The sequence below is a fragment of the Quercus suber genome, unplaced genomic scaffold (assembly GCF_002906115.3).
Source record: "Quercus suber isolate HL8 unplaced genomic scaffold, Cork oak 2.0 scaffold_261, whole genome shotgun sequence".
Classification (NCBI taxonomy): Eukaryota; Viridiplantae; Streptophyta; class Magnoliopsida; order Fagales; family Fagaceae; genus Quercus; species Quercus suber.
In genome coordinates, this window is record NW_027069717.1 from 788342 (window position 1) to 809452 (window position 21111).

The 21111-nt window shown below is 33.5% G+C and overlaps 1 protein-coding gene across 1 annotated transcript; it reads left to right on the forward strand.

The window, feature by feature from the left end:
- The first annotated feature begins 16594 nt into the window (after positions 1-16594).
- Positions 16595-20788, forward strand: LOC111985753 (wall-associated receptor kinase-like 10). The gene is given in 6 exon segments (XM_024017401.2): positions 16595-17539; positions 18462-18593; positions 19422-19505; positions 19508-19537; positions 19540-19656; positions 19659-20788. Coding segments are annotated over 6 exon segments (2211 nt in total). The 5' UTR covers positions 16595-16656; the 3' UTR covers positions 20624-20788.
- Positions 20789-21111: the final 323 nt, after the last annotated feature.

Here is a 21111-nt window from a genome sequence, read left to right on the forward strand (position 1 = left end):
GTTTTGGGGTCGATTTGGCAAAAATAAAATACAACATTATTAGGACTGTTCAGATGACCCGAAGACCCGCTCAACTCGGCCAACATGCCCGCGTCCAACCCGCCGCCACTCGATCCGACGACTCCAGCGGTCGGACACGGGTTCCAGCAAAGCTAACCCGACCCTTCACGGGTCGGTTGTCGGTTTTTGGTTTACAAACCCGTGATACTTGACCCGAACCGATCCTTTATCCTTACTAGTGAAGTATTACGATTTTCCGACTAGATCCGGTGAGATCTCGCTGTTATTCGACTAAATCTAGGCCAGATCTCGACGGATCCGGCCAGATTTTTGTCTGATCTCGACGGATCCAGCCATATTTCGGCCAGATCTCGAAGGATCCAGCTAGATTTCGGCTAAATCTCTGTCCGATCTCGATGGATCCGGCCATATTTCAGCCAGATCTCGAAGGATCCGGCCAAATTTTGGCCAGATATCGCCGAATCCGACCAGATTTCGTTCTCGGTGATAAACTTGATACCGACCCGAATCAACCCGAAACTGACGAGACCTGAACTAAAAAATCCAACTAGATATTCGGGTCAGTTTCTAGTCAATTTTTTATTCACCCGCCCTATTCAGGTCGAGTCCAGGTTGGGCACAAACCCGACCCGTGGACACCCTTAATCAGCATGATGATATGTCACTTAACTATAGAATCTAACCGCGGGGGGTGAATTGCTAATGGAATCAAATTTCAAGGTATGAAATCAAGCTTCTGAAACTTTAGGTTGTAAAATCCAATTAATCCAAAACTTTAGGGGTGTAATTTGCAATTTATCAAAGAAAATAAAAAGAACTTTAAATTGAAAACTGTTTCAATATCATTAACAACACAAAACCCACTTACAATATAATAGGCAGAAAAATGTTAAACTTGAAAAGTGTTTGAATATCATCAACTACACAAACCCTAGTTACTATTTGATGAAGAAATTAACTTAAACATGAAAAGTATTTCAATATCATCAACTACACAACAGCCACTTTAAAATTTAATGAAAAAAAAAATCAAACTTTAGGTTGAAAAGTGTTTCTATATTATCAACTACAATAAAACCCACTTCCAATTTGATAAAAGAAATTATATTTTAACTTGAAAAGTGTTTGAATATCATCAACTATACCAAACTCACTTAAATAGCTGGCAGTGAACTCCTCGGTTCAAGCAACAAAATTAAGAAAATTAATTTAACGCAAAATGGTTAACCTATACAAATGAGCATGGAGAAAAAAAGCTAAAAAGGATTAAAAAAAAGATATCAATGGGTACAAGAGAGAGAACTTGGAGGGTTTTCTAAGGATTATGGAGCAAGATTCTTCGATTTTTGTATCTAATAATTTACTTGGCACAAAAATTTAAAAATTTAAACTGACATATAATGCAGAATTGGACTTTGATTGTAGAATGTAATTGAATTTTCTAAGCATAACTAAATGCATATTAAAATTTACCCAGTTTATATGTATATATATATATATATATAATGTTTGTATATTTGAAAATATAAAATAACTACTTATAAAGTAAATATAAGTTTATTTGAAATAAACAAAAAAAAAATCATTTAAATTGGTATCCAGGAAATTGTCAATTTTAGTTTTTTCAATCACTATTTGTATAATAATAATAATAATAATAATAATAATATAAGAAAAAATTATTGATGGCAAATGTTAGTAATTTTCTGTTGTGGTAGAGTTTAGTTTACGTTGATTTAAATTTGGTCTAGATGGGAATGAAACCTAAGTTGAAGCCTAAGTCCAACATAAATATTCTTCTCAAAAAAAAAAAGTCCAACATAAATATAAATTATATTTTTGTTATTTATTTAATTTTGCTCTATCCCCATTACCAACAATCCCGTTAATACATTGTCAAAGTCAAAACGAACTTTTTGTTTTTTGTTTTTTCAGCTTTTGCACTATAATAACTCAATTGACTTTAAAATGATAAAAACTATATGAGATATATGGTACCAAAATTAAATTCCAATTTGAAATCATTGGATTTGATCCTAGCTTTGACTCTATATATATATATATATATAAAGAAATATCTCATATAATTTTGGGTAATTTTATTAAAGTTTTTTTTTCTTCCAAAAAAAAGTTTATTAAGGTTTCTTTAATAATTAGAAATGGGTCCGGTTTCCATCAAAATAAATAAATAAATAAAAATAAGTCTGGTTAATAAGTGCCCTTAAGACATTTGTTATTAAATCATTTTTAAAAAGTTCTAATATCAATTTTATAGAAAATATAAAAAGCTATAAAAAATATATAATTACTTTTTTTTTCTCATAAAATTTTCTAAAAATATTTCATAAACCAATACCTTTAAGACATCAATTAACTTTTCTAATCAAAAGATACAATACTTTGTTGATATACAAATTGAGATTACATCATTTACCCTTTTCTTTTTTGTTGGATAGTTACATCATTTACTCTTCTTAAAAGAAGAGAAAAATTTCTGTCATTTACCATCACGGTAGAATAAGGGTAGCACCTTCTCAATGCCTTGTAGCAAAAGCCAACCCATTATCATCTTGTTTCATTTCATTTTTCAAAGAAAACTTAGAAAAGAACACAAACCATTAACTCACTCTCGAAAACCTTTTACCTTTTATATATACTAGTCAGGGCAGCACGTGCAAGGCATGTGCTAGCCATGGAAAAAAAAGTAGTAATTATGATCAATTTTAGATTTTATTTGTATCACAAAATAAAGATATAAATCATTTGATTTTTTAAATACATAGAGATTTACATTAATCAAAAGAGACATTAATTTTAAGAATTTTGAAAATTATGTCATAAAAAGTTAATCTCATTCGTATAAGACTGTGACAGATCCCAGTCCAATATTTTATTATTTTATTTTGACCTATAACTTACACCTCAATAGTTGTAAATATATTGTAATAACAGCAAAATGTCACGGCATTTTTAGTTATGTTAGATCTCGGTATAATATTTTATTATTTTATTTTATTTTATTTTGACCCATAAGGAATTGACAAATGCGTCACAACATTTTCATAATATCTCTATGTATATTTGTACTTAATTACAATGTAAATTTTATTGTAGACACTAAAAAATTGGCAAATTTTGTACACATTTACAAAATTTGTACAATATTTACCATTGTTTGTGCAAATGTGTATAATATTAACCACTTTTGTGTATATACAATGTAAACTTCCATTGCAAGTACAAAGTAAACATATAAGATCTTAAAAAAACAAAAAAAAAAAAAAAAAAAAAACAAAAACAAAAACAAAGCTCAAACCAACTGGCATACTTGAAGGGGAAAAAAAAGAAAGAAAAAGTGCATCTCACTAATTGAATAAACCAAAAAAACACTATTTATGAGTCTTTGGCTCTTTTTATATAGTTAATAGATATGCCAGCTTACATAAATATTTATAATTAAAAAAAAAAAACACAAACCGATAATTGGGGAAAAAAAAACTTTAGGCACTGTAGAAATTAATGTTAAAATGTTGTGGACTTAGCAGTTTTTTATTTGATCTATAAGAAACTGAGATCTCAACAATTGTGAAAATATGGTGATAACAATAAGTGTTGTAACATTTTCTCAAAACATTTATTTTTAGTTGTGGTTGGTCACAATCTCATATTTTATTATTTTATTTCAACTTGTAAGAAATTAACACGTCAATAATTATGAAAATATTATGAAATTTGTTGTGTCAGTATAACAATATATATACCAGCTTACATAAATATTTAAAAGAAAATAAAAAAACACAAACCGATTTTTGGAAAAAAAAAAAAAAAACCTTTAGGCATTGTAGCTACCGTGCCAATTGAATAAACCAAAAGCACTGCACAATAAGTGTTGTAACATTTTCTCAAAACATTTATTTTTAATTGTGATTGGACACAGCCTCATATTTTATTATTTTATTTCGACTTGTAAGAATTTGACACGTTAATAATTGTGAAAATATTATAAAATTTGTTGTGTCAATATAACAATATATATACCAGCTTACATAAATATTTAAAAAGAAAAAAAAATTGTAACTACTATAGCTACAGTGCCACTTGGCACTGTAGTTACTGTTCAAGACTAGGAAAAAAAAAAGTGGCTCACGAAAGCNTCCTACTTATATTTATTTGACCTATAACTTACACCTCAATAGTTGTAAATATATTGTAATAACAGCAAATGTCACGGCATTTTTAGTTATGTTAGATCTCGTATATTTTTTATTATTTTATTTATTTTTTATTTTGACCCATAAGGAATTGAAAATGCGTCACAACATTTTCAAAATATCTCATATATATTGTACTTAATTATTAAATTTATTTAACACTTTTTAATTGTAACATTTTAATCAAAATTTGTACAATATTTACCATTGTTTGTCAAATGTGTATAATATATAAACCACTTTTGTGATATACAATGTAAACTTCATTGCAAGTACAAAGTAAACATATAAGATCTTAAAAAAACCAAAAAAAAAAAAAAAAAAAAAACAAAAACAAAAACAAAGCTCAAACCAACTGGCATACTTGAAGGGGAAAAAAAAAAAAAAAAGTGCATCTCACTAATTGAATAAACCAAAAAAACACTATTTATGAGTCTTTGGCTCTTTTTATATAGTTAATAGATATGCCAGCTTACATAAATATTTAATTAAAAAAAAAAAAAACACAAACCGATAATTGGGGAAAAAAAAACTTTAGGCACTGTAGAAATTAATGTTAAAATGTTGTGGACTTAGCATTTTTTTATTTGATCTATAAGAAACTGAGATCTCAACAATTGTGAAAATATGGTGATAACAATAAGTGTTGTAAAATTTTCTCAAAACATTTATTTTTAGTTGTGGTTGGTCACAATCTCATATTTTATTATTTTATTTCAACTTGTAAGAAATTAACACTCAATAATTATGAAAATATTATGAAATTTGTTGTGTCAGTATAACAATATATATACCAGCTTACATAAATATTTAAAAGAAAATAAAAAAACACAAACCGATTTTTGAAAAAAAAAAAAAAAAAAACCTTTAGGCATTGTAGCTACCGTGCCAATTGAATAAACCAAAAGCACTGCACAATAAGTGTTGTAAATTTTCTCAAAACATTTATTTTTAATTGTGATTGGACACAGCCTCATATTTTATTATTTTATTTCGACTTGTAAGAATTTGACACGTTAATAATTGTGAAAATATTATAAAATTTGTTGTGTCAATATAACAATATATATACCAGCTTACATAAATATTTAAAAAGAAAAAAAAAATTGTAACTACTATAGCTACAGTGCCACTTGGCACTGTAGTTATTGTTCAAGACTTGGAAAAAAAAAAGTGGCTCACGAAAGCCCTGTAGCTACAGTGCTTTAGTGCATTTGCGCACATCAATAATTGTAAAAATATTATAAATTTGTTTTGTCAATATAACAATATATATACCAGCTTATGTAAATATTTAAAAGGAAAAAAGAAAAACACAAACCGATTACTAAAAAAAAAAAAGACTGTACATATTGTAGAAGTGGCATTGTAGTTACTGTTCAAAACTTGGAAAAACAAAAAAAAAAGTGGCTCACGAAACCAAATCAGTGTAGCTACAATAATTTAGCGCATTCGCGCTTTTATATATAGTAGCTATAGTGCCAGTTAACTAAACCAAAAGCATTGTAGCTACCGTGCATACATGCGTTCTCGATAAAGCAAAAGTACTACACAATAAGTGTTGTAACATTTTCTCAAAACATTTATTTTTAATTGTGATTAGTCACAATCTCATATTTTATTATTTTATTTCGACTTATAAGAAATTGACATGTTAATAATTGTGAAAATATTGTGAAATTTGTTGTGTTAGTATAACAATATATATACCAGCTTACATAAATATTTAAAGAAAAAAAAAACACAAACTGATTACAAAAAAAAAAAAAAAAAAAAAAACTTTAGGCACTAGCTATAGTGCTAGTCAATAATTGTGAAAATATTGTGAAATTTATTGCATTAGTATAATAGTATATATTCCACTTTATATAAATATTTAAAAAAAAAAAAAGAAAAAAACACAAACCGATACTTTAAAAAAAAAAAAAAAAAAAACTAAACTAAACTTTAGGCATTGTAGCTATAGTGCCGGTAACTAAACCAAAAGCACTGTTGTAGTTACAGTGTTACAGTGCATGCACTTTGTTATGTCAGTATAACAATATATATACCAGTTTACATAAATATTGAAAAAAAAAAAAAAAACACAAACCGATTATTGAGAAAAAAAAATTTAGGCACTGTAGCTACAGTTCCAATCAATAATTGTGAAAATATTGCGAAATTTGTTATGTCAGTATAACAATATATATACCAACTTCCATAAATATTTTAAAAAAAAATTAGGGACTGTAGCTACAGTACTGATTAGCTAAACCAAAAGCATTATATATAAAGAAGAAGGAAAAGACAAAAAACACAAAACAAACCGGAGAAAAAAAAAAAAGAAAAAGGACTCACCAAAGCATTGTTGTCGCTATAGTGCTTGCACAGTGCAAATACATTGAGTGCACAGTACTAAAGCATTGTAGCAGCATAGCCGCTTTTTAAAAGGAAGTTCAAGTGGAATTCAAAGAACCTAAATGGAAAATACTTGACCCAAAAAGCTTGGGATAATTTGTGCCTACCAAGAAAAGAGGGAGGTCTTAGTTTTAAGAAAAATAAAGAGTTCAATAGAGCTCTTGTTGCAAAGCTCTCCTGGATGGTTGCTACCAAGGGAGAGTATATGCATGAGGTAGCTGAGGTGCAAACACAAGGTGACAGAGGATTGACTTAGGAAAAGCAATGTTAAGAATGTGTTCCCCAATTTGGAGTGCAATTGAGAAGGCTAAGAAGATGTTTGAGCATTTTAATATTAATTAATTAAAATAGATTTATATTACAACATAAATGTAGAGATATGAGAGTTAATATAGAAGATAAGGAGTTAGTGGAATGTTTAGTCCTACATTGAAAAGGAGAGAGACTCTTTTATTCTTTTTAATTGTGGTGATTAATGAGCTAATATGTATTAATTCAGATATTAAGATAAATACGTGCACAAGGGGGAGGTGAAGGGACTCATTCAGACTAGTTACAAGTTACTCTATGGGGGAGACAAGTTCGAAACACCAAGGGCTTGAATCCCTTTATAGATAACGAGTGTCACGCCCTAGTTAGAGAAGAAAGATTAGTATTTTTTTTTTATTTTCAAATTAATAATATTTAGCAGTTAGGGGAGACAAGTTTGAAACAAAGAAGGTCTGGACTTGAATCTCCTTGAAGAGAGTCTTAGGAAAGACAAGTCAGAGAAGGTTTGCACCGATTACAACGTTTAGCCATAAGTCGAGGGAGACAAGTCCGAAATAGTGAAGGTTTGGCCTTTAATCTCCTTAAAGAGAGTTCTAGGGGAGACAAGTCAGAGAATGTCTGCGTCGATTACAAAGTTTAGCTAACCAAGAGCGTGAATCTCCTTAAAGAGAGCGAGTGTCACACCTCAATCACCAAACATTTGTTGGGCTGTTGTATCCTGGGGAAGACAAGTCAGAGAAGGTCTACATCAGTTACAAAGTTTAGCCAACAAAGGGCTTGATTCTCCTTAAAAAGAGAGAGTGCTGCACCCGCACCCTAGTTCAAATAGTGTTATGTATTTTTTATTTTCAAATTAATAATATTCAGAAGTATTATTCAGTTTCTCTTTATATTATTTCCATTATTATTGTGTTTGCACCACCAGTAGATAATAGCTAAGAGTGTTTGTTACCTTATTAGTGATACCAAACTATAAATGTGTGAAGGGATCCATGGGTACCTTGGATAGATGACTACATGCCTAGACCAAGAGATGATTCAATTCCACTGGATCTGTTGATGGTCAAGCCTAATAGCTTATCATCTCATTGCTGGAAACAAGACAAATTGACAAAAATTGTTGGGTACAGAGTGAATGCAATCAAAAGAATCCCTATTCTAAAACACCAAAGCCCGATAGGCTGATCTAGTTAGGAGACTCAAAAGGCAAATTTTCAGTAAAATCTTCTCATAGAGTGAACCAAGAATTCAACACAACCACACAAGCTCTGCTTTGGAATCAAATTTGGAAAATAAGGTTAAATGCTACTTTGGAGGATATGTGCCAACAAATTGCAAACAATGGAGAACTGAAGCAAAGGATTGGAGTTGCAGATAAATGATGATACTTATGTTTTGCTCCAACTGAATCATGCTCTCATTTATTTGGCCCAGATTCCTACCATAAGACCGAAGGTAGACCTACATTCCTCCACCGAGAGAGAGCACCCGAAGCTCCGCACGAACAACACCATACACCATCGAGAGGGGCCCTTAAATGGGGCCCCGCGCGCGTGGGAGCTGTTGCCTTAGTGGGTGTCGAATGAAGGCTCGGAGAATGGCGATAGTTTTTTCGCTGTCCAACCAATCGGGGCCGGGCATCAACAGACTGGCGACTCCGCTGGAGATCGATGAGAGTTTAGCCTTTAAAGCTTTTGATAAACCATAATCTTTGGACAATTGGCTTCCAAAAACACAGAAATTGGCATTGGCCTCCAGGGCTTTCCTTTTGAAAAAGGCTTCTACTATNTGAGACCACTCGCTTAATAAGCTAGCCTTTCCTATGATGATAGCCCCAGCTTTCCTCAGCTTGGTCACCACTCCAGCATCCTTAGGCACCATGCACTGAGCCTAGCAGTGCATAAGAGCCAGCCGTAGTGTTCAACTTATCCTTGGTTGCAATATTATCCTTGAGCAGAATGGGAATACCATGTAACCCAGAGAGTGACCCAGGTGCTTTTGATTTGCGCTCGGAGTCAGCCTTATCAGCTAGGTATAGTGCTTCTGGGTTCACCTCTATGACCCCCTTAAGGATTGGGTTAAGTCTGTGTATTTGTTTTAGGTAGAACTCAACGAGTTGCCTTGAGGTGAGTTGGTTTTGCTTGAAAGCAAGTTGGATGTCATGTACACTTGCTTCTTCGATTGAGAAACCATGGCCTGTGACAGTACAGTGCGACCCAGATGATAATATAGGTAGAAGAATAAGAAGCAGTAATGAGAAAAGACAGAATTGTGGCTTTGAATTGGTAGCCATTGAAATAGTTAACCGATCAGTAGGTGAATGCTTTGGAGCTCAAAATGACTTCTTATGATTGAAGTAACATTATATTCATCTTATTTCACCCTAACGTGAGAAGATGTTTTATGAGATTGTCTCATGAGACATTTCTTTCACAACATGCAAGACGCACACATGTTAAAGAGATGTCTCATAAGATTGACTACTAAGATAATTTTTGTACTAATACTACCTGTAGGGTTAGTTTTTGTAGCCTAAGCCCAAAAGATTCGAATGGTGAGCCCAACAAACCCGGAACAATGAATTTGTAGAGAGTGGGTGAAAGGGCTAGGCTGGTTGTGAATTGAACAATAGTTAGCTGTGGCCCTTAAGAACGAAGTAACATGAGATAGTGCTTTCAAAACTGAATGAATGAACGTCCGAAGAGATGTATTATTGAATGAGAAATGATTACAACACTCAAAGCTACAGTAAAGTTATTTTTTCTCTTCTTCACCTCCCTTTCTCCCCCTCATATTAGGAGCCCTTCTTCTTTATATAGCATCCTCCCTCATCATCCCAGTCGTCCACTTGTCCTTCATCTGCGTACATACTTGAGAATAGGTCACATCAAACATCTTCTCTAGCTTTTTGTGAGTGGCGGTAGCTGAGGTTGCACTATTCAGGGGTCTTCTCCACATAAATGCGGCCAAAAAAGTTGCTGCAGTGCATTAAATACGGTGGTAGCATCTTTTCCTTGAGATATTTCTTTGTCCTTATCATCCACAGATATGCCCAGAGCTTATCTTTGTCATTGGGATTGCTAGGAAGGTCATTCGAACCTTCCATACGTTTGTTTGATCAAGACTATTCGTATCCGAGGAGTAAAACCTCTTCAGACAAAGGGTGACCTCTTCAGATGGTACTCTTCCTCCATTTCCGGGTTTCTTCCATCCAGATGAACTCTACCCCAACCAGTTATTCCTCTTTGGACATACAGTAATCTTCAAAACAGGGCCCTGGCCCAATAGGTAGGTCTGGGCTTTTACCCCCCCATACTACCTTTATCGTACACTAATTACAACATATTAGAGCATTCGCACTGGCACTTGGATATGCTAAATGTAAGCTCTAATTTACAATTAAGTCCAAAAGTAGCCCACAACTGGACTTGTATTCACCAACTATTGCAAAAAAAAATTGCAATAGTGTTATAATGCAATTTTAAAGGTAGAATTGCACTATAGCTCAATTCTTAAAAGAAAAAAAAAAAAAATTTATTGTGTGACTTTATCAATTCCTCTCTCTCTCACTGGGTTTTGGGTTTTTGTTTTTATTTGAGTTTTGAGATATATTATTTTATTATGTAAAAATATTATTTTAATGTGTTGTATTATAAAATAAAAGTTGGGATGCTGAGAGTATTGTAAAATGATATGGTATAATTCATAAAGTAACTTTTTTGAGATGATAAAATAGGATGAGATAGAATTTCCTCATGCAAATACTCTTATGTTAGTAACTGTAAAAAAAAGAGTTGCAAAAAGTGTTTTTTCCATCTACTTTTTGCTATAATATACCATGTTTTCTTACTCGAAACATCTCACTTTCAGTTTAATTAATTAATTTAGTATATTTACAACTTTATAAACTTTAATTACTATTTTACGGTATAATTGTTCTTTTGCATAAGATATTTTTTAATCCTAATAATAAACTAATAAAAATAAACTTTTTAAATGAGCATGCGTATGGTATGTGATTAAATGGGTGCCATAGTAAGCAAGTTTTAGGGGCGAGCAAAAGCGGATGGAAACAACGAAGGCCTTGCTCTAAAATATTGTGAAGAACTTTGTCAGCTTTTTTGGTCAAATTTGGCTGGCTGTTGGTATCAGGGCCACATAATTATAAGCTTTTTGCTCAAATTCTTAAAGCAAAATATTGGATGATAGCGAATTGGCTAAAAGGAGAATCAGTATCTTGGATATAGAAGGGGTGTGGCGCAGGACAACCACACTAGGCCTCATCTATAAGATAATAGGTTGGGCTGTTTTCTTTTTGTTCTTCCTCCCATACATGCGTATAATTGGAGGTTTGTACCTTGTGTTCCCACCAGAATGAAGAAGAGTAAAGATGCTATGGATTATGCTATTTGGTGGGGCATGTGACAAATATATATGTGTGGAATGACCCTTGGATAACTTTGATTTGGGTTTTAAACCAAGGCCTAATAAGGTAGCTTGGCAACTAGTGATGGTAGCAATTTTAATTGATCTAGCTAGAGGGTTATGGGATGTGTCCAAATTAGATGGTTTGATAATGACTATTGATCTTGTATTGCAGTGGCTGCAGAAGAATTGTCATTGCTAGAAGAAAAGACAATGTTTGACGCGGTTGAAACTCAGGGCATGCAAGTAAATTGGGAAATTATGCAACTTAGCGAAGAGATCGATTCTTTAATTCAAGTACAGTATTTATGAGAATTATTGATCAATAAGTTTAGGATCATAACTTTTTTCACAATAGTTGGCATGATTTGTTGTAATTTTTGTATTACAAAGGTAGTGTCAAAGGTGGACTAGTTGAAGATTAAAGTAATGTTTCTCCAATAATAAAAACAACATCAACAGTTTTTAAAACTAAAAATAAAAACGTTGAAAAAATTGTGCCCCTAATACTACTCTTACGGATATGTTGGATGTTGACAACTGAGGCATCTGACTTGCGGGACTCGAGAAGTTATATAATTAGACCCAAAAAAAAAAAAGAAAAAAAAAAAGGAACTTCATAGATAAAACTTTCCAACTTTTTACAACATACATAATTTTCATAAGAATGGATTTAGCATATTACATTGCATGGATCCCTACTCTTGGGATTGTCTGTTTGGTAGGAGATGGTATCTCAAGCTTCATAAAATAGGAGTCATAGATTAGTGTATCCCATAGGTTAGCTCCATCGAGTCGCTGTGTCTTCAAGATGTGCAAACTGCAATAAAATCAGGAGGAACCATAGTGTGCATATAATATGCCACCTAGAACATCAGTAGAGCCAAGAACACCACGTTCAGATATTATACCAAGTGATTTAGATACAAGTTGCATGTGATTTTGAAGCCAATAATTAATCTATCAGTGTAAAGGACTCAATTTGGTACCAGAGCTAGGTTGTTCTCTGTCACTCTGACAAGGCATGATAACATAAGTAAGAAAAAAATCAAGAAAACCAATGAGAAGACTAAAGGGAATCTTTATAGATAAAAAATCCTCTCAAACCTAACTATAAATTAAGAAATTATTAAGAAAATGTAAAAACAACAACAAAAGATATGGTTGTAACATGTTGAAATATCTCACCCAAGTTTACCACATTGCAACTTGCCTCAACGCTAGTCCAATCAATTAACTCTGATAACTTTGGCAATATAAAAATCCTATGCAATGACTCCAAACAAAAGATGCTTATAACCTGAAGAAGATCAGCTTCAGTTATGTTGTAATGCAGATTCTCAATATACAGCCTTCTGGCCCCTCCTGAATAGGTGCCTATAAGCCCACTTGATGCACTAGCGACTGCTGTAGTAGACTGGAAAATTCTTGACCTAACTGATAGCTGATGAACTTTGGAAGTGATTCTTGACAATTGATGTGACCAAGAGGTTTTTCAATCCTGATCTTGAGAATAGAGTTGTCTACGATCAAAGGGTTTTCCAACCTCGATCTTGATGATAGGTAATTGTTTGCGACCTCGATCTAGACGAAGGAAATGTCTACGACCCCGATCTGGATGAAGGAAATGTCTGCGACCTCAATCTAGACAAAGGAAATGCCTGCGACCTCAATCTAGACAAAGGAAATGCCTGCGACCTCAATCTGGATGAAGGAAATGTTTGCAACCTCGATTTGGACAAAGAAACTGTTTGCAACCTCAATTTGGACAAAGTGTCTGCGACCTCAATCTAGACAAAGAAAATGTTTGCAACCTCGATCTAGACAAAGAAAATGTTTGCGACCTCGATCTAGATGAAGGAAATGTTTGCGACCTCGATCTGGAGGAAGGAAATGTTTGTGACCTCGATTTGGATGAAGGAAATGTCTGCGACCTCGATTTGGACAAAAGAAATGTCTGCGACCTCAATCTGGACAAAGGAAATGTCTACAACCTCGATTTAGACAAAGGAAATGTCTGCGACCAAAGGATCTTGATCTAGATTAAGGAAATGTCTGTGACCAGAGGATCTTGATTTGGACTAAGGGTAATCAAGGGCTTCTCATCCTTGAAACCAAGTTGCTGCCTGCAAAGTCAAAATTTGGAATTAATCTTTAATTGATGAGTGCTTTATTGTTCCTCTGTTTTTTGAGATGTGTGATTTTCATTTGTCCCTTCTTGATTTGAATTTTTTCATTTTTGTCAAGAAAACTTTGATTGATTTTTGGTAGTTCTTTGAAAAATATTTGATCTTTAAAACTTGAAGCTTGGAATTTGAGGTTTGAAATTTGGAAATTGAAACTTTGAGAATTGAAATTTTGGAATTTTGAGATTTGAGATTTTTGGATTGAAATTTGGAATTTGAAACCTTTAGATTTTGGGATTGAATTTTGAAATTTTAAACTTGAGATTTTGAAAGATTCGAAACTTGAAATTTTGGAAAATGCCTGTTTGTTTTACCATCTCAAATTCACATTTTTATATTTTAAACAATATTACACATATTTTCATATACTTTTTCACCCAGTGTATTTCAAAAAACTACAAATAATATTACTCAAACTACTCTACCAAACACCCCTAAAGATTTGAAAATTCGCAACTTAAAATCTGGAGATTTTGAATTCAAGAATTGGGCATTTAAAATGTGAAATTTTAAACTTCGGAATGAAAATTTTGAATTGAAAATTTGGAATTTGGGACTTGAAAAAAAAAAACTTGAAATTTTATCCGGTTCCAAAAGATTTTTCCTCCCCTTTTTGTTTTTTTTTTTTTTTTTTTTTTTGGTTGAGGTTTTTGGATTTGGAATTTATTGGAGGATCCGGTAATTGTGGTTGTAGTTCGTGGCGGTGGTTGTGGCAGTGGTTGTTGTTGTGGCGGTGGTTGTAGTAGTGGTTGTTGGTTCTTAGGTGGTGGCGACTGCCACTGGCTATGCATTTGTATATTTGCTGGGTTTTGGGTAAATATATTATTTTAATGTGTAGTATATATTATTTTAATGTATAGAATTGAAGTATAAAACATCTGATAAATGAGATATTGTAAAATGATGTGCTGAAATGATAAAATAGGTTTTTGGTGTGTCAAAATAGCATTTTTTATGAGAGAGCTGATGAGAATGCTCTAATAATTCCTTGAAATGCATAGTTGAATCCCGCTTGAACTTAAATCCTCATCCATTTGAACTATAATAATATAACAAGAATAAATAAATTAATAAAGCAAAATCATATTTTAATATAAATAAATGAATAATTGAAAATACCTTCTTGATTCTGATTAAGTTCTTCGAGCCCTCCCCTCTCTTAATTTGCTTCAGAGTGTGTCAATATTTTTTCTAAGTACGTTCTTAGAAGTGAGTAAAAAGAAGAGTGATGATTAAAAAAAAAAAAATTTGACTATAGAGAGATAAGAGATGAAAAGGTGAAATAGTCGATTGGAGGGAAAAAGTAAAAGAAAAAAAAAGTGAAATGGAGGGAAAAATTAACTAGTATTTTTTTAGTTTGCTTCTTTATTTATCTCACATGTGGATGGACTTCTTGAGTTGGGTGGGACTGCATATGGATGGGACATTAAATGGAGAAAACAGAAAAAGCTGAAAGGGTATTTTGGGTTTATTGTAAAACATTTGTTTTCTTTTAAGCAAATTGACGCATGCCATTAGGGGTGTCCATAGGTCGGGCCAGGTTGGGTTTGTGCCCGACTCGGACCCAACCTGAATTTTTCGGGTGGGTGAATATCAAAACTGAAACCAACCCTTATTAATGGTCTGATCAGTCGGTTCGAGTCCGACAATTTCGGGTACGTTGTCGGTCGGTTTCGAGTTTTGAAGCCGGCGTCGATATTTCGTCGCCGGTGTCAATATTTCACTGGATCGGTTAAGATCTGGCCGATATTTGGCCGGATCCATCGAATCTAGACTAGATCTCACCGGATCTCGCCGAATATGGTGGATTTCATGTTGCTCTTCTTCGGAAAATCCAAAATATCGCCGGATCTGGTGGATTGCAGTGGATTTCAAGAAGCTCTTTATCGGAAAACCTTTGGATCTCGTCGGATTTTGTAGATTTTATGGTCGGGTTGGGTGGCTCGGGTTTTTGGGGAGGAAACCCTCCAACCGAACCAAAGGGATCAGGTTCTGTGGGTGGCGACCCGCCGACGACTGTTGGATTGATCGGTTCGAGTGGTGGCCGATCAGTTTCGGGCGGGTTCGACGGTTTGAGCAAGTCACCGGGTTGTCTGGACACCCCTACATGCCATTTCATTGCATAGATTTTTGCAGCTGGCCATAAATGTAATGGTATTTTAGTAATTATGAAGTATTACTCTAAAAGTTAAAAAAAAAAAAAAAAAAATTTGTTTTTCATATTCAATTTGCTCTTCTTTTGATAGGCCGAAGTGAAAGTTTAAGTCCAAAACATGGTAAGTATTAAGTGCCAATCGAAAAAGGAAACTCTATTTTTTTTAGACAGTAGTGTAAAACCAAAATCCAGTCATTTTATCACTCTTTCAGTCTATCTCTCACTTTCACGCTCAATCTCTCTCTCTCTCTCCTCATTCGTTGCTTCTTTCCTGTGCTTGGTTGTGTTGTTGTGATTTATCCTCTAAGCTACACACATGGGTAGTTGGGTACCATTCTCTTTTTTGTTTATACTATATATTCTATAAATTCTTGGTGCTTCCTAATTGTTAATAATGTCATGATTTGTGATTTTCAATAATACCCACTCAATTCACCCAAACTACTCAACCCACTTCGCTCCGCATTACCTCCATATAGATATGATATTTATTCCAAAGCGAATAGATTATACTATTAATGCGATAGATCAGGTTGGGTGGCAAGTTGAGCTTTTTAAACCTCCAATACATGAGCCAACACGCCTCTCTCTCTCTCTCTCTCTCTCTATATATATATATATATTCATTTTCCATTAGTCTATATCTCATATCAAATTCAACTTTTTTTTTTTTTTTTAAACTAAAACTAACTTGCCAAAGCCAACCTACAGACACCCTTAACCACAACATATGGTATAGAAAGTCCTAATATTGATAGGACATGGCACTACTAGAGTGACCAAATTAAAATGAACCCGTCAATATTGGCTGCTAGATTTTTGCTGACTTCGATGTTGACTTTGGTCTTCCACGGCATCCATGCAATTTCCATAGAAATATTTAGAATTTTTTTATTTTAATTTTTGTGGTGGCCTATCATAAGAAGTCAGGGCTTGGCCTTGCTGTTTCACACTGAGACTCATCATCATCAGAGAGAGAGAGAGAGAGATGGGTATGACGGTGGGAATGGTGTTTTTGTTGTGGTCAATGAATGTATTTATAGAAGCAGTGGGTTTGGGAAACGGTTCATGTAGTGGAGCAGCAGCAGTTTGTGGGAACGTTAAAATTCCATACCCTTTTGGAATTGAACCTGCTTGCTACATTGACGATTCGTTTGCGATAGATTGCAACTACACTCTTGGCTCTCCCAAGCCTTTCTTGAGAAGATTAGATCTGGAGGTGCTGGACATTTCATCAGAGGGCACACTTCGCGTCAACTATCCTATGTCATGGTCGTGTCCTAAGAGTGGGACTGAGAGTGCATCAAATGTGAGCTTAGCATCAAGTCCCTTCGTCTTCTCAAAATTGAGAAACATATTCGTTGCCATGGGTTGTGGCAACGTGGCTTATCTTCTATCCAGTGATGTCTCAAATAGCTCATTAATTAGTATATATGGCTTAATTGGTGGGTGCATGTCCGTTTGTGAGAAAGGCACCATACAGTCAAACGGCAGTAGCTGCAATGGCATCAACTGTTGCAAAACCACAATCCCTTCAGATCTCGATGTCTTTACCACAATTATACGGTCAATGAGGGGAGCATCTTTTGAGAGAACCGAAGATTGCAAGTATGCCTTCTTAGTAGATCAGAAGTGGTTCGAGGAAAATTTAACAAGCCACTTTGAAGTCCAACAAATGTCTCACGTTCCTGTGGTATTAAATTGGGAAATAAATGCAAACTTATCTTCTCTTATAATGGGAAGTAAATCATCTCGCTCAACCTGTCAGTTTGCAAATCGTTCTTCGTCATTGGGTAATATGAGTTCAACTTTTACATGTTCTTGCGACTCCGGCTTTGAAGGAAATCCCTATCTTGTTGATGGATGTCAAGGTACACTTCTCGCACCCTATTAAATCCATTTATTAATAAATTAAATGTATATTCTATTTTCATGGACAAATAAAAATGATTAAATTAATTAATTTTGATGTTGTCACAGTTTTTCATTTATATTTTGGGCGAACCATAAAATTTCATTTTGGTACCACAAAGTCTGTGGATATATTTTTGTGTCACAACAAGGACATGTGTGACTATAAATGCCAAAGGAGTGAAGTTCCTAACTCTTTACTAGCTTGCTTTCTCTTGTCCTGTCTTAGCCTACTTCTAACTTTGCTTATCCTTGTGAGAGTGTTCGTGCCTCATACTGATAAGTCACTTCACTCCCTTTCTAGTATATTCACAAGTTTTAGCATTGGTTCCTACCTTTAACTCTGTTGAGACTTCAAGTGACAAAAAATATGGATTTATATGAAAGTAATGGTTTATTAATGAAAATTGCACATATTATTAAATTGTGAAAATATTGTGTTCCAAAAAAAATTATTTTGGTACCATCATTTGTTGAAAATTATGTTTGATAATCTTAGGGGAGAAAAAAGAGTTTATTTCTTCTACTTTGTTCCTGCTTGTTCTCTTCCTTTTTTTTTAAGCTTATCGAGCATCTTCAATTATTATTATTATTATTATTATTATATAGAAAGTGGACTAAAGGAATAAATAAACAAACATGCCTTATATCCTCTTGAGTCGTAGCCCTTTTTCCCCTCTCAATTTCCTCTTGAACTTTCAACTTAAGGAAACCCTCTCGTGAATGAGAATAATGCGCAACTGTTTTAGTGACTACTGACTAGTAGCATTATACAGCGAAATGACTTTTGGATGAATGTCAATGTTGCATTGTCGTGTTTAATTGTTGATAATTTTGACATCTATTCTAATGTGTGTTTGTTATTGCATGCCACTATGTCAGATATTGATGAATGCGCAAATCTCGAAGTATGTAGTTTTTACGATCTTCAATATCCTTGTGTAAATGTTCTTGGGGGATACTATTGTGATCCAGTTTTAGATCACAAGTCTCGCAATAAAATTATCATAATAGGTATGTCCTTTACCCTCTCTGAGATCTACAATAATTGAAAAAGATTTACCTAAAATAGGAAAGTGAGTTTGGAACTCCAAATGGTAAATGCATAGGGATAATATTGAATGAAGAATAACCCAATTGTTGCTTACTATTTCATTTTGTCTCTTAATCTTTTTATGTTTTTAATACTTCTTTAGGGGTGACTCCCTTAAATCAAGTCAATTTTTAAACATTTTCTATTTATTCCGTCACGAACCAACTGGTTACCAAAAAATGGTATTATGAAGATGACCCATAGGTTGTTTTTATTTACTCCCAAAAAATAAAAATAAAATAAAGATGACCCACAAGCAAACTTGAAAGAATTTATGCGAATGTTCAACAAATTTTCCAAGAATTTTAGAGTATTATTCTCTTTGATTACTACTTGTCAATGCGAATTAATATACTTTTGTCACAAAATAGTTTTTTTAGCCTTTAACGTTCAAGAGAAGTTTGCTCCATTTTATATAAAACTATTTTAAGCTTTCAATTGGTCTTGGCTCTTGAGGTATATTGGTCCCTTTAGAACTTAATGCTTGTTCTTTCCTATTATCTATATATATATATATATATTTTTTTTTTTTTTTTGCTAAACTTCTTTTATTTATCTTTATCCTCTATCTACGACCCACTTTTAGTGTATCATTCTCTTTGACTACTACTTGTAATGTAAGTTAACATACTTTTGTCATGGGATTGTTTGTCAAGCCTTTTGGCATTCAAAAAAGTTGTCCCTATTTTATTCAAAACTATTATAAGCTTTACTGGGATTATTCTTTCTCATTTTGTTTTATTAAGCAGGTATTAGCACAGGCATCACTGGGCTATTATTTCTATTCATTGGTGGATGGTGGTCATACAAAGTGGTAAAAAAAAGGAAGAATATTAGCGCAAGGAGAAGTTCTTCAAACGAAATGGTGTTTATTATTACAACAACAATTGTCTTCAAGTGAAGTGGCTGTTGAGAAAAACATCAAATTGTTTAATTCAAAGGATTTGGAAAAAGCCACTGACAATTTTAATGTGAATAGAATTCTTGTCAAGGAGGACAAGGCACTGTTTATAAAGGTATGTTGATAGATGGGAAAATTGTTGCAGTTAAAAAGTCCAAGGTAATTGATGAAGGAAAACTCGAAGAATTCGTTAATGAAGTCGTCATTCTTTCACAAATTAACCATAGGAATGTGGTTAAACTACTTGGTTGTTGTTTGGAGACAGAAGTTCCTCTACTAGTTTATGAATTCATTCCTAATGGAACTCTATCTCAATATCTTTATGACCAAAATGAGGAGTTTCCAGCAACATGGGATATGCGCTTACGAATTGCTACAGAAGTTGCAGGAGCTCTTTTCTACTTACACTCAGCAGCTTCTACACCCATTTTCCACCGAGACATTAAGACTACAAACATTCTCTTAGATGATAAGTATAGAGCGAAAGTAGCAGATTTCGGGACTTCAAGATCCATTGCTGTTGATCAAACTCACCTAACCACAGTAGTACAAGGCACCTTTGGATATTTGGACCCTGAGTATTTCCAATCAAGTCAATATACAGAAAAGAGTGATGTTTATAGTTTTGCTGTTGTCCTTGTTGAGCTCTTAACCGGAGAAAAAGCGATTTCTTCTACAAGGACAAAAGAATGCAGAAGTTTAGCCACATATCTCATTCATTCAATGGAGGAGAACAATTTGTTTGATATTATTGATGATAGAGTTATGAAGGATGCTAAACAAGAAGAAATCATAGCAGTTGCAAACCTTGCAAAAATGTGCTTGAACTTGAATAGGAAGGAACGACCTACAATGAAAGAAGTTGCAAAGCAGTTGGAGGTAATCCAAACATTGCAAAAAACTCCTAATATTCAACAAAACTATGAAGAGATTGAATATGTTAGAACTGAGATGCATGAGCAATGGGATGATGTTTCTACATCAACAATGTCAGGTGCAGACAGTGGTATAGCTTCATCTTCATGCTCCCGCCCACTGTTATCTTTTTAATTAGGCTAAAGTAAAAGCTTTTGTTGCAATATGTACTTAGTTTCATCTTGTGATGCTATATCTTTAACTTTTTTTTTTTTTTGGGTATTATAAAACTCATTTCATGGAATTAGTTCTTTAAGGTGGATTAACCTTACACTCTTGTGGTTGTACAATATAGCAAAAGTCTGCATTTTGGTATTTATAAGAATCCATTAGTATTATATGGATCAAATGATTTCCTTTCAAATTATTAGTATTATCATCTCACACTCTTGGTGCGATGGTCACTTCACAAGTATAAGTGATTGTGGAGTGTGGGGGCAAGAACCGAGATTCAAGTCTTCAGAAGGAAGCTTCACACATATATACACTTAAATTAGGCTATATTAGAATTCTATCTTATATCAAAAAAAAAATATATATATATATATATTGGTGTTAATAGTATGCTATGTGCCTAAAAGAGTTACAATAGTCATAATATGGTCGATCCCATATACCATACA